Here is a 12,244-nt window from a genome sequence, read left to right as displayed (position 1 = left end):
GATAGACTTTTATGCCCTTTTAAAATCATCTAAGTATTATGTGGCATTGGATAGAATCGTAATATGTAGGACTTTCCCTAATAATTAGGAGTTTGAAATCAACTAAACTTATGAAATTATACTCGAGATATAATCTTTTGAATAAGAAAACCCTTCATCAATTAATATTTTATTCTTATTCATACTCGAGTAACATATTAAATAACGTGAGTATTTCCCATCCGATCCAAAGCAAGAGAATTTGAATCGGATACTATAATTATTTTACAATTTATATAAATTACTATGTAGGAGTCTGACTTCACCTAAAAATCTATCACTTTACTTTTGCACAACTTTTGACTCCTTAGATTAATGATTAATACAAACTGAGACATCAAAACAGTTAACAACGACCTAGTAAAATTGAAAAAGCTAGAAAACTAAAGCCATAATTAAGAGAGTGCTCCGCAATATACGAGAAGAAAGGGGGCCGCGCATAGCTCCAAATTTGGTGTAAACCACACAAATTTTTGAATCCCAAATTAAAGTTGCCTCTGATAACATACTTGTCACTGCAAAAATGGTGAAAGATCAATGATCCATAAGCTGTTCATCTCCACCACAGCACGATCCTAGAAAGATGAGAGTCCTGCGCTGCGCATTAGTTGTTAGATTTCAGTAAGTAGCAGCTTTTGTCTTTATATATTTGCTTCAGCCTAAAGCTACAGAATTTAGTATTCAAAATAATGAAATTAGAAAAGAAGAGAAAATATGTACCTGAGGTCTGACTCTACCACCTGGGTTTGAAAAAAGGATGGAGGACACTCTTGTACTCAGGATGGTCCCATTCCAAAGCTTGCCATGCTGCTTCATGATCCATGGAGATTTCTTGAAGAGCTGGAGGAGCTGATGGCTGCCCGTTTAGAAGAGGAAGAGTAAATGGAAGTCTCTTTAGCTTCCAACAAGACAACACTGTTATACGCTGAATAGAACCACAAGTCATTCTTCCCTTGTATATGCTCTTGAGTTTTGGTAAACAATTTAACTGAACACTTTGCAACTTTGGTAGAACAACCTCATTATCCTTGATGCTTCTGCTTTCATTTGAAGGAAAAGGAGATGATGATGAGGCTGAGCTCGCGCACTGCTTTGCTTGTTCTTCTTCATCCTCTGTTATTATCTCTTCCATTTCCGCGCAGCCGTCTACAATTATTTCTGTCAGATTTAGGAGGTATTGCAGCAACCACCTAGGGATTAGCTTCTTCATTTTATTGCAACTAAAAACTTGAAGCTTGCAAAGATGGGGAAAGGTTCCAACTGCAGGCAAAGCTTCTCCTAACTCCAACTTAACAAGACCACTGAATTCATCTAAGCAAGACAAGCGCAATGTCAGTTCATGATCTCCCATCATTCTTTCACCCATTGAGCTACAACAAGATAACCTCATTAAGAACTCTAGACCTCTGCATCTAATAATATGAATTGCTCTCAAGTCTTTGGACTGAATCAAAGATGGAATAGCATCTAACAAGCTATTGCCTAAGGTGAGAATATCACAGTGGTCAATTACTAACTCTTGAGTGTCCAGTGGTAGAAGAGTCACATCTCGCTCTTCTTCTATTTTATCATAGCATAGCATCTCTACATTGTCCCCGGTGAGAACCAGGTCCTTTAGAATCACTTTATTATCGTAACGAATAAAATTGAAACCCAAACTGGAAGATTGTTTCGGTTCTAAAGCAATTTCAAAGAAACTTGGCCTCCTGCAAGACTGTCGATGTTTGACAAATCCATTGAAACTACAAACATCAACAAACACCCCGTGAAATACCTCTAGTTTTCTCATCCCCTGTAAATCTTCTGCTCGTATAGCAAAATGAATCGAGAGGAATTGAAGATTAGAGAGCCTAGCTAAAATATCTACAACTGGTTTGTTAAATGGTTTCTCCTCTGTTCTCATGTCCAGGCATCTTAAATTAACCAAGCTTGCTAAGCCTTGGGGCACTTCCTTGATATTTGTGAAGTAAAGGTCCAATTCAGTGAGGTTCTTAAGCTTGTCCAATGGCGGTAGAAATCTAAGTTCTGTACAACATCGCAGCAGTAATGCAGAGAGACTTGCTAAATTTGTCACGGAACTAGGCAGCTGTTGTATTGCGGTGTAGCTTAGATCCAGAACACGTAGACCAGGCATCTGCACCAAAAAAGGATCTACAACTTGACTCAAACTACGATTTCCTCGCAATGAAAAAGTTGTAAGCCGAGGACATACATTGGATAAGGGCTGTGAAATTTCCTTTATATCATTTTCCATCAAAGAAACCTTGTCCAAGTCCTCTGACCATTCTTGCTCCTCGGGTATTTCACGCAATTGTGCTCCAGGTTTCACCATCCACTTAAATTCATCTCTTGCAATGCGCAGTGCCATCTGTCTCACCAAATCATGCATCCTCACACATGTTCTTTCTCCTCCATAATTCGAAACACTTTCTAATAAGCAAGCCCTTTCCAGTTTGTTCAATACTGCATGACCTTGATCAAATTCTGCTCTCCTGTTGTTCCTCCTAACTAGCAATCCTTCAACAATAAAACGGTGAATCAATTCATCTCTCTCAATTTGAAAGTCTTCAGGGTATAAGCAGCAATAAAGAAAACACTTCTGTAATCTTGGCTCCCTCAACCGATTATAGCTAAAGCGGAGAACGGAAAACACTTCGTTATTCATATTCTCCATTTGCATACAAGATTCTGTGAATTCTTCAAATGCGTCCCTCCACTCAAAAATATCATTCACTCCTCTCATACTTGCAGCCATAGTAATTAACCCCAGTGGTAATCCGTCGCATTTCTTTGTCATTCTTTTTGCTATTTCTTCTATTTCCATTGGGAGATCTCCACTGTGACCAAGTGTTTCCACAAATAATTCCCAAGATTCAGTCATCAAAAGAGTTGCTACTTTTACTTTCTTTTGGCAGCCAATCCTGTCACACACCTGACTTGATCGACTAGTTATGATCATTTTACCCCCACCAATCTCCAAGGGAATTCCTACCTTCGTTACATCAAAATGAGTCCATACATCATCCAATATGAGCACAAAGCTTTCAATCCTCTTCAAACTCTCGAACAATTGGGCCGCCATCTTCTCCTCATCATCCTCACTTGAAAGGTCTAGACCAAACGTTTTGGCAATGTTTCTTTGCATTTTGGTAATGCTCAAATCTTGTGATACAGTGACCCAATAAACATGACCTGAGAATCTTGATTCTTTGAGGAGATAGTTATAGATATGCTTGGCAAGGGTCGTTTTGCCCACACCACCCATCCCCCAAATGCCAATTTTAGAAACTTCACTCAAAGAGTACTCTATCACCTCCTTTAGACTTTGCTCAAATACTTTGCCTTTCAAGTTTGTTGTCACCAAAGGCTGCACTTTTTCTTCATTTATATTGAGCAAAATCCCCTCAGAAAATTTACCTTGGTCTAGGAGATCTTCCACTTCTTTATGAATTTTATTGGCACGATTCGACAACCCTATGCGTGAAAACTTAGAGCTCTGTTCTACTTCTTGATCAAAGCATTTAAACTTATTCTCTAGTGTTTGTACGTTGCTCTGCCAATTGTCGACCTCTGTCTTCCGTTTCTTACTTGAATGTTGTTCTGCATCTTTTGCTTCAGACATGACATCCTTACCACGACTGATCAACACTTTCATCTTACTTCTAAGGATTTCTGCTTTTTCCTCGAGTCCCATGTATGGATCCCATACTTTCTCTTTGATGATTGATGATAATGCCTCCATCACTATAGTACTAACAAAACAAAGTCAGAAGTTGGTAAATTACCAGAAAAATCCAATAGTAAATAGATACTATCTTCCTATAATTTTCAAAAATAGTACTATAATCAAATTTGGTGTGAACATATTTTTAGGAGTACAATTTGAAAAAGCAACGAAAAGTAATACGCAACCAGAGGCAAATTCAGGATTTAAGTTTGATGGCTTAGATCTTTAAAGTTTCTAGCACTAAACTACACATTTGGTTTTATAGACCATTATAAATGTTATTTTAATTATGTCCTTTTTTACCAGAAATAAATAACATATGAGATCTACAAAAAATAATACACAAGATATTATAAGTCATTTTCTTATATTTAAATTGTCAAGGAGCATAGGAGATCATTTCCTCATATTGAACTCATTGTACTTTTAAAATTTTGGATTTCAATTTAATATTTGTGAAAATTATAGTAGATTTTCTCAAATAAATCTATGTTTTGTGTCTTATGGGGTTCGGGATAAACTTGCTGCCGAAGATCCTTCATCCCCTAAAGGTAGCGACTAGAGAGTTTAATTTTTTTTTATTTCTTTTCTTTATACTTTGATTAGATAAAAAGATGTCCTGGAATTTCTAATTAAAACTAGATGGCCTATATATATATCTTTTAGATTATAGTATATGTAGTTGTGTATGTAGTTATATATATATATATATTATATTGATATATATATATATATATATATATATATCTATGTTCAAAACACGATTAATATATAATTATAGTTTGTCTCGTATCTAAAACTTATTATATTCGTGTTTGCTACGAATACAAAGTCGGCAAAAATTTATTGATACTTTTTAAAAGAGAAGACTTGTTTAAAAGGAAATTATTTTCCTCTCTTTGATATAAAACAATAGCAATATTTAAGCATCAATTGATACTTTCAATTTTAATTCGATTAATTTAAAGGTGTAAAATACTTATTATTTTCTATCAAATTTGATTTCGATAATTCTAATTCAAATTATTAAATTAATTTTACATCTTTAAAACGAAACAAAGTAGAAATTGATTTTCTATTTAAACGAAGAGATACTATTTTTTAATTTTTAGTAAATAATCTCGGTTTAGCTCATTTTACTTGTCATGTTGTTTTTTGCATGATTTTTTAAAGAAACGTCAATTAGAATTATAATTTGACTAATTTATCTTATTCATTATTTGATTTTCATTTGATATTAATCTCTTTTCACATTTATTAGAGTAAGAATAAAAATGAAAAAGTAATTAAATTCTATCTTATTTTAAAATATAAATATTTTAAGAATATTTATTTTAGTAAACATAACAAATAAATGGTATGGCAGAATAGCAAATACAGCAGTTAAATATCTAGATTAGATATCAGGTTAATATAAGAAAAGAAAGGAAATTATATGTATTTGGCTACTTAATCTTTTGAAGAAAAGCAATAATATGGGGTCCATGTTTTTTTCTTGTAATAATTTCATTCTTTCACTAATGGGTTGATACGCATGTGTGATGAATCCACTATTATTGACTTAATCGGGATACTTTGGGAATTACATGAATATTGTTTGATTTTTTAATATACGGGATGCACATTTTTTTTTCATGAGTTTGGAGAGGGTGGGGGCCGCTTTTTTTCCTTTTTTTTTTTTTTTAATATTGCTTGGTGTTTTTAGTATGAGGTCCACCTTTTTTTTTTTTTTTAAGAGTGACTGACGACGAAGCATGGGTAAATCGATGCTTCTATATAGTAGAAAAATAGAAATATAATAAAGTATTTCTATCTACTTTTTAGAAGAGTTGATAATATAAAGTATAAAATGTCATTTTTTTGCCCTTAAATAAAAAAGTGGGTGAGATCACAAAGGAATTTTTTGCCCTTAAATAAAAAAATGGGACCAAAGGACGGACGATGATCTTGCTTATAAACCGGCTCTTCTATATAGTAGTAAAATATAAGCATTTTAAGTATATTTATTTTAGTAAACATAACAAATAAATAACATGGCGGAATAGCAAATACAACAGTTCAATATCTAGATTACATCTCAGGCTAATAAAAAAAAAAATTGTATGGTTTGGCTACTTAACCTTTTGAAGAAAAGCAATAATATGGGGTCTATGTTTTTTGCTGTACAATAATTTCATTTGCTCCCACTATTGGGTTGATACGCATGTGACAATGAATCCATCATTATTGATTTAATGAGATACTTTAGAAATTACATGAATATTGTTTGATTTTTTAATATGGAATGCACTTTTTTTTTTGACATTGTTTGTTTTTTTAATATGTGATTCACTTTTTTTTTTTATATTGCTGGATTTTGTTAATATGGAGTCCACTTTTTTTTCTTCCCGTGACTTTGGAGATGATGGGTTCCACTTTTTTTTTTTTCTAATATTAATTTGTGTTTAATATGGGCTCACACGTTTTTTTAATGGACTGACGACGAAAAAGTGAGCCAACCGGCTCTTCTATATAGTTAAAATCTATATGACAAACTTTGTGAAATGGGAATTGACATCAGAATGTTATGGAAGTGGCTAAATTTTTCGCTTGCCTTTTTATGGGGTTGATGAGTGGAAAGTTTCGTCAAAATCAAAATCCAAATTTGTTCTATTTTTGGGTTGGATTTAGGATTTAAATTTTAAAAATTTAGGATTCTGAAATTGGTATACCTTATATTTATCGCTACCTATAGACATAAGCCCATGTATTCAATACTAAGTCCAATACCCTAGCTACTAAATCAATCAATTTATCTTATTACGTTGATGGATGGTGCAAACTCAGACGTATTCAATGTGATAGTGTTTTTTGTTACCATTCGGGGAGTCCTGGCACTAGGTCCTAAATAAAGCATATTAATTGTTATTTAAATCACACAGTCTATAAGAATTGAATAGTGATTGACTTGAATATGAATTATTAAATTGTATGATCTAGCCGGACATGATTTTACTATGTTTGGACTTGTTAATTTTAAAATGATTACCTTGTCAGTATATTTTTTATTTAGACATAGTTTTAAAAGCTCAGACTTCTTAATTCTCAGGCCTTAATGCTTGTGTTGCTAAAATTTCCTTGATAATAGTTTCTTTACTTGTGGTGAGAATGAGAATTTCTTAATGTAATTTGATATGAATACTTTATTTTATTGTTCATATTTGTAAGAAGTTGAAGAAAAAGAAGCTCAATTTAAACTTGAAGAATAAGATGATGACTGAACCATTCGGGGTGTTCGGAATAAAGAAGAAGCTAAATATACTGTTGTAATTTTTTGCCGAGGTGTTCAAAAGTTAATATATGCACATAAACACAGAAAATTTACCCTATATATACACTGTAATTTTTTTGCCAAGGGTGTTCGGTGAACACCTAGCCCCAGTAGATCCGCCCACTGAAGATGATGACTGAACCATAATCACAAGGAAAAAAGTACAAATATAACCCTCAACTTTGCGATTTAGAGCAGAGATACCCCGTTATAAAAGTGGTGAAACTATACCCGTGTCATTACAAAAAGGTGCAAATATACCCTTTTTGCTGAAGAAATTTATTTTAAAAATTATTTAGTTTATTTTTTAATTAAAAAAAATATCACGTGGCTTTAAAAAAAAGTCTACCCATTTTTTTAGTAGACATATTTTTGTAAAGCCATATGACAATTTTTTCCTGATGGGTCGGGTCTGGTTAGTTTAAAAAAATAGGTAGACTTATTTTTAAAGCTATAGAGATTTTTTTAAAACGAACCAGACCCGACCCACTAGAAAAAAATTTACTATGTGGCGTTAGAAAAATATGTCTACTCAAAAAAATGAGTAGACTTTTTTTAAAGCCACATGACATTTTTTTAATTAAAAAATAAGCTAAATCATTTTTTAAAAAAATTTCCTTAACGAAAAAAGTATATTTACACTATTTGTGTAAGGATAGAAAAAAAATGAGCAGACTTTTCAAAGCCACTTGTGTTTTTGGACTGACCCGCTGACTGCTGTGTTTTCTTCGATAATGAGCAGTCACCTACGTTGTATAAATCAATTCTCGTTTACTAGTTTTTGCACAACTCTTGCCCGTATATCACAAAATTTATATTTTTCATGTCCAGTTTATTTAATAGAAAGGACTCCTTGTTCATCTCAATTTGTCACTAAGGCTATTACTAAGATTCCTTAATGTACCAATAATATGGCACAAACGATGGTGGATGAGTTGTCCTGTAGTTATATATAATATGGATCTAGCTTAGATTCTAGTTACAAAATTTAGTTTAGGTACTTCTGTATATATGAAATTTACCTCTTCAACAATTTACTCCTGTAGTTATATATAATATGGATATAGCTTAGATTCTAGTTACAAAATTTAGTTTAGGTACTTCTGTATATATGAAATTTACCACTTCAACAATTTACGGTTATTTATCTTTATGTATGCAACTATTGTCACTTAAGCAGGAAATCAAATAGAATAACAGTCAACTGCTTCTTGTTACTAGAAATGAAACCATTGCAGGAACTATATGTCAATTATTCATAAGAATCAAACTATTGTCTTCTATTTAGTAGAGCTTCAATTACTAATAACAATCAGTATATTCTAGCAGCTTTTTTTCTTGGTTTGTCTTCTACTTTCCCCATATAGATCCCAGATCAATTTGGTGAGATGAATATGCAAATAACAAACAAAAACTAGGTCTAGTAATATATGGTAAGAATGACTAAATTTGCCTACCATATTACTTCAGCACAGACATATATAGATAGATAGAGAGAAATGGTAAATATATGAGGCTACCTTCACGTCGTTTAAAGGCTAAGCTGCTTTCCGATCAAAGCTGGAACAAGAAAAAACTTACAACGGTGAAATTTAACTTTGCTACCTCTGCTCTGCACGAACAAAAAATAGTTACCAATTCATTCAACAAAGGAAACTAATGTAATAGGTCAAATAATTAAATGATTTACCAATCAAAAGTAGAAAAAACTTCGGTAGAAAACCAAAATATATGAGATTTTAACTGGATTATGTCTTTATCACCAAGGAAGAGGGAGACTGCAGAGCTCGAATTAAATACTATTTGGTGAAGGGAAAGTCATTTTTTATAGATAAAAAGAGCTCCTCAATTATTGTGCCTTCACTTACTTTATATCGAACTACACGACAAAATCTGCGTTGGTTGATTTATTTTAATTAAAGTCTAAGATGAAGCTTCAATATATTAATTTTGTTAGAAATAAAGCTGACATATCACATAAAGAATACCATGAGCCAGTGGCGGAGTCAGGATTCATATTAAGGAGTGTCAAAAAATGTAAAAATGTCGTGACCTAGGTTTGAACTGTGATCTTAGAGACTTTTGCAACCCATTAACATTACGCTAAGCCTTCTTGTGTTAAGGGTGTGTTAACACTAGTACACATACCTATAAAACCAAAATTTCAACGCTTATATATCTATATGTAATTTTTCGTATGTCGCGCTCGACACCCCTCAAGCCAAGGTGGCTCAGCCCCTGCCATGAGCTACCAACTTTTAATTCTATATTCTATTCTTGTTCACTATTTAAGTTCCACCAAATGAATTGTTTATTCGTTTCCTTCCTTATCAATACCATGCATAAGACTACCGTTGGATGGAACAAACGTTAAACATAAAGATATAAGTATTTCCTAAAATGTTTGGTCAAAAGACCCGTCATTTCTCATGTGAGATTCCGATCCTGTGGTGCTGTGTCAGGGGCGGATTTAAGTAGTAGGTCCGAGGGTGTCACGTGACACTACTTCGTCGAATTTTTTAACTAGATATCCATAATAAAAAAATAAAAAAAACGAACTTAAAGGTCAAATTAATAAAGTGACACTACTTTTACACAAAGTTGTGCACTGGTATGTTGGTTAGGTGCTCCAATTTTGGGGCTGAGGTCGCGAGTTCAAACTCCCTCAGACTCACTTTTTTGCTTACATTTATCACGGATCGTTTTAAAGAAAAAAGAGCTGAGAGATAGTATATAGTATTGATTATGATTATGATTATGATAAATAAAAAATAACAAAGCAAATTGAATTAGAAACAACATCATTGATTATGATTTTTTTATTACGTCCTCATTATTTCATCAACACAAATATAAGGTTCAATATATATTAAAAAAAATAATTAATAATCATCAACTAAAAGAGGAAGAAACAACAATTGGAATAAGTCATGCTAGCAGAAGCAGTAACATTGAAAAGAGAAGCTAATATATATTGATTTATGTGTTACTGGAGAAGTATATATATAAAACTAAAAAGGGTCAAATATGCCCCTGAACTTTGGGAAATAGTTATGGTTGTTATCTATTGGGCCAATTATGCCCTTGCTTGTTATCTTGTGAGTCCAAATATACTTTTCTTTTATACTTTGAGTCAAAATATACCCTTTCTCCATTAAAATTGTTCAAGGTGGACAAGAGATATGACGTGGCGCTATGACTTCGGTGAGGTGGACACCGCGTACATGCCACCTCACCACCCCAACCCATTTACCCCTCTCTTCCCCTTCAACCTTCCACCCTACCATCTCCCTTCCTCGACAACCTTTGCAACTATTAGCACCACCACACCGATTGATTCGGGGAGATATAATCAATTACCGATCACGATATATCCCGAATATTTCGAATTCAATCAATTGATTCGGTTCGATCCTTATTTTCCCTTTGATTTTATTACCATTAACGACAAAGTAGGGAAAAAAGAGCGGACCGAGGAGAATGAGAATAATATGGAGGAAATTGAATTAGGTGACTTTACTACCATTATCAAATTTCTGTGATTTTAATTATTCTATCACTTCCTCTTCTCCAAGGATGAACAAAAATGTGAAATTTCTTTATGTCAGATTATTCGTTAGTTAATATGGGTCTATTTAGTATTCAATTTAGATAGTTAAATTTGACCACGAATTTTGGTGCGCGATAGATGAGATTTGGTGGTGCTAATGGTTGCAAAGGTTGTGGAGGGGAATAGATGGTAGTGGTGGAAGAAGAAGGGGAAGAGAGGGGTAAATGGGTTGGGGTGGTGAGGTGGCATGCCATGTGTGTCCACCTCGGCTTGAGTTGTTAGTGCACGTTATACCTCATATTCACTTTAGACAATTTTAATGGAGAAAGGGTATATTTAAACTCAAAGTAAAAGAAGGTATATTTGGACTCAAGTATAGCGGCAGGCATAATTGGCTTGATAGTATAACGAAGGATATGAATGAACTATTTCCCAAAGTTCGAGGTTATATTTGACCCTTTTCCGTATATAAAATGTTAAGAAGTTTGAACTTCATTCCAATTCAAATTTGAAAAAAACATATCAAATGATAAGCTCTAGAAAGGGATGATAATCTGCAATATACAAAAGTGTTGTACGCTACTCATCTTGCAAAATAAATTAAATCAAGAATAAGGTATTTGATTGCGAATGATCATCTGGTCCTTGCGACATCTGTACAAAAACGAAACTCCATTCTCCGTTACATAAAAATAATAAATTATACTGAGCTAATACCAACATGAAGTTCATAATCCAACTTAATCTTTGGTCTACAGAGAGACCCAAATGTTAAAATGTACCTCATTCTCGAGAAAGTTATCCTCTTTCTTCTTCGCTTCCCTATGAATTTTTTACTGTACACGTCTATTAAAGACTTTAAATTTGTTGAAAACTCCATCTTCAAAAGTTAAACTGTTATAGTTCCTTCATTTGCTTGAACCTGATTTTATATACATCTTTTAATCCATACATCAACCAATTCAAAAGAAGATAGTTATAAAAAAATTTAAACATTACCAAGTCTAGAGGACTTCTGTATCTTCTTATTAAGAGAACCAACAAATGGGAGAGCTAACACAATATGAAAAACTGAGTCATTAATCAAAAAATTGAAGGACGTTTTGTTATAATCTCATGATAAAAGATAAGCGCACGACCACATTGTTATTCATTTGCAGAACGATACGGGTGAGAAGTAAAATGAACGTACTTACGCATGCAGTGTCACTCGTGATAAACAATGCATCTACTAAGAAGCAAACGTAGTGAAAAGAAAGAATCCATCGGTAAAGTAATTTAAATGAGGCAAAGGAAAAAAGGGTCCTCTAATCACATTGCAACGAGAGGCAAACGTATTGAAGAAATTAATCAATTACCATTTACCAACGCATATAGCGAAGGTAACGTGATTTTTCAACGACGAATATCCAATAAACAAAAAATTGATAAGAAAGTAGTTGCGTCAAGGATTAAATCATCGATTCACGACAAACCGATACGAATATCACAACAAAATTAATAAAGAAAATGTGGCAAAAAGTACATATATGTCTTTGGTTTAATATGTTAAAGTTGTCAATTTGTCATGAGAAAAACCAACATACTTATAAGATATGTATATGCCATGATAAATTCA

The 12,244-nt window shown here is 33.2% G+C and overlaps 1 protein-coding gene across 9 annotated transcripts; it reads right to left on the bottom strand.

The window, feature by feature from the left end:
* Positions 1–240: 240 nt before the first annotated feature.
* On the bottom strand, positions 241–8,917 carry LOC132034220 (probable disease resistance protein At4g27220). Of its 9 annotated transcripts, none has more exons than XM_059424502.1 (4): positions 8,767–8,917; positions 8,597–8,688; positions 760–3,791; positions 241–631 (listed from the first exon to the last, which is right to left on the bottom strand). In XM_059424502.1, exon 3 carries the CDS (start codon positions 3,779–3,781, stop codon positions 773–775), a length of 3,009 nt encoding a protein of 1,002 aa, XP_059280485.1. In that variant the 5' UTR covers positions 3,782–3,791; positions 8,597–8,688; positions 8,767–8,917; the 3' UTR covers positions 241–631; positions 760–772. The 9 variants fall into 9 exon arrangements, with proteins under 9 accessions (XP_059280485.1, XP_059280489.1, XP_059280488.1 ...); XM_059424506.1 differs by having other exon boundaries at positions 760–3,783; XM_059424505.1 differs by having other exon boundaries at positions 8,821–8,895.
* Between the last annotated feature and the right edge of the window lie 3,327 nt (positions 8,918–12,244).

Source organism: Lycium ferocissimum, chromosome 10 (genome assembly GCF_029784015.1).
Source record: "Lycium ferocissimum isolate CSIRO_LF1 chromosome 10, AGI_CSIRO_Lferr_CH_V1, whole genome shotgun sequence".
Classification (NCBI taxonomy): Eukaryota; Viridiplantae; Streptophyta; class Magnoliopsida; order Solanales; family Solanaceae; genus Lycium; species Lycium ferocissimum.
The sequence above is the reverse complement of the archived record's forward strand: the minus strand, read 5'-3'. Positions and strand labels throughout refer to the sequence as shown.

Coding starts and splice junctions, on each gene's coding strand:
- LOC132034220 (XM_059424502.1), bottom strand. CDS start 3,781: ATGGAGGCATTATCATCAATCATCAAAGAGAAAGTATGGGATCCATAC.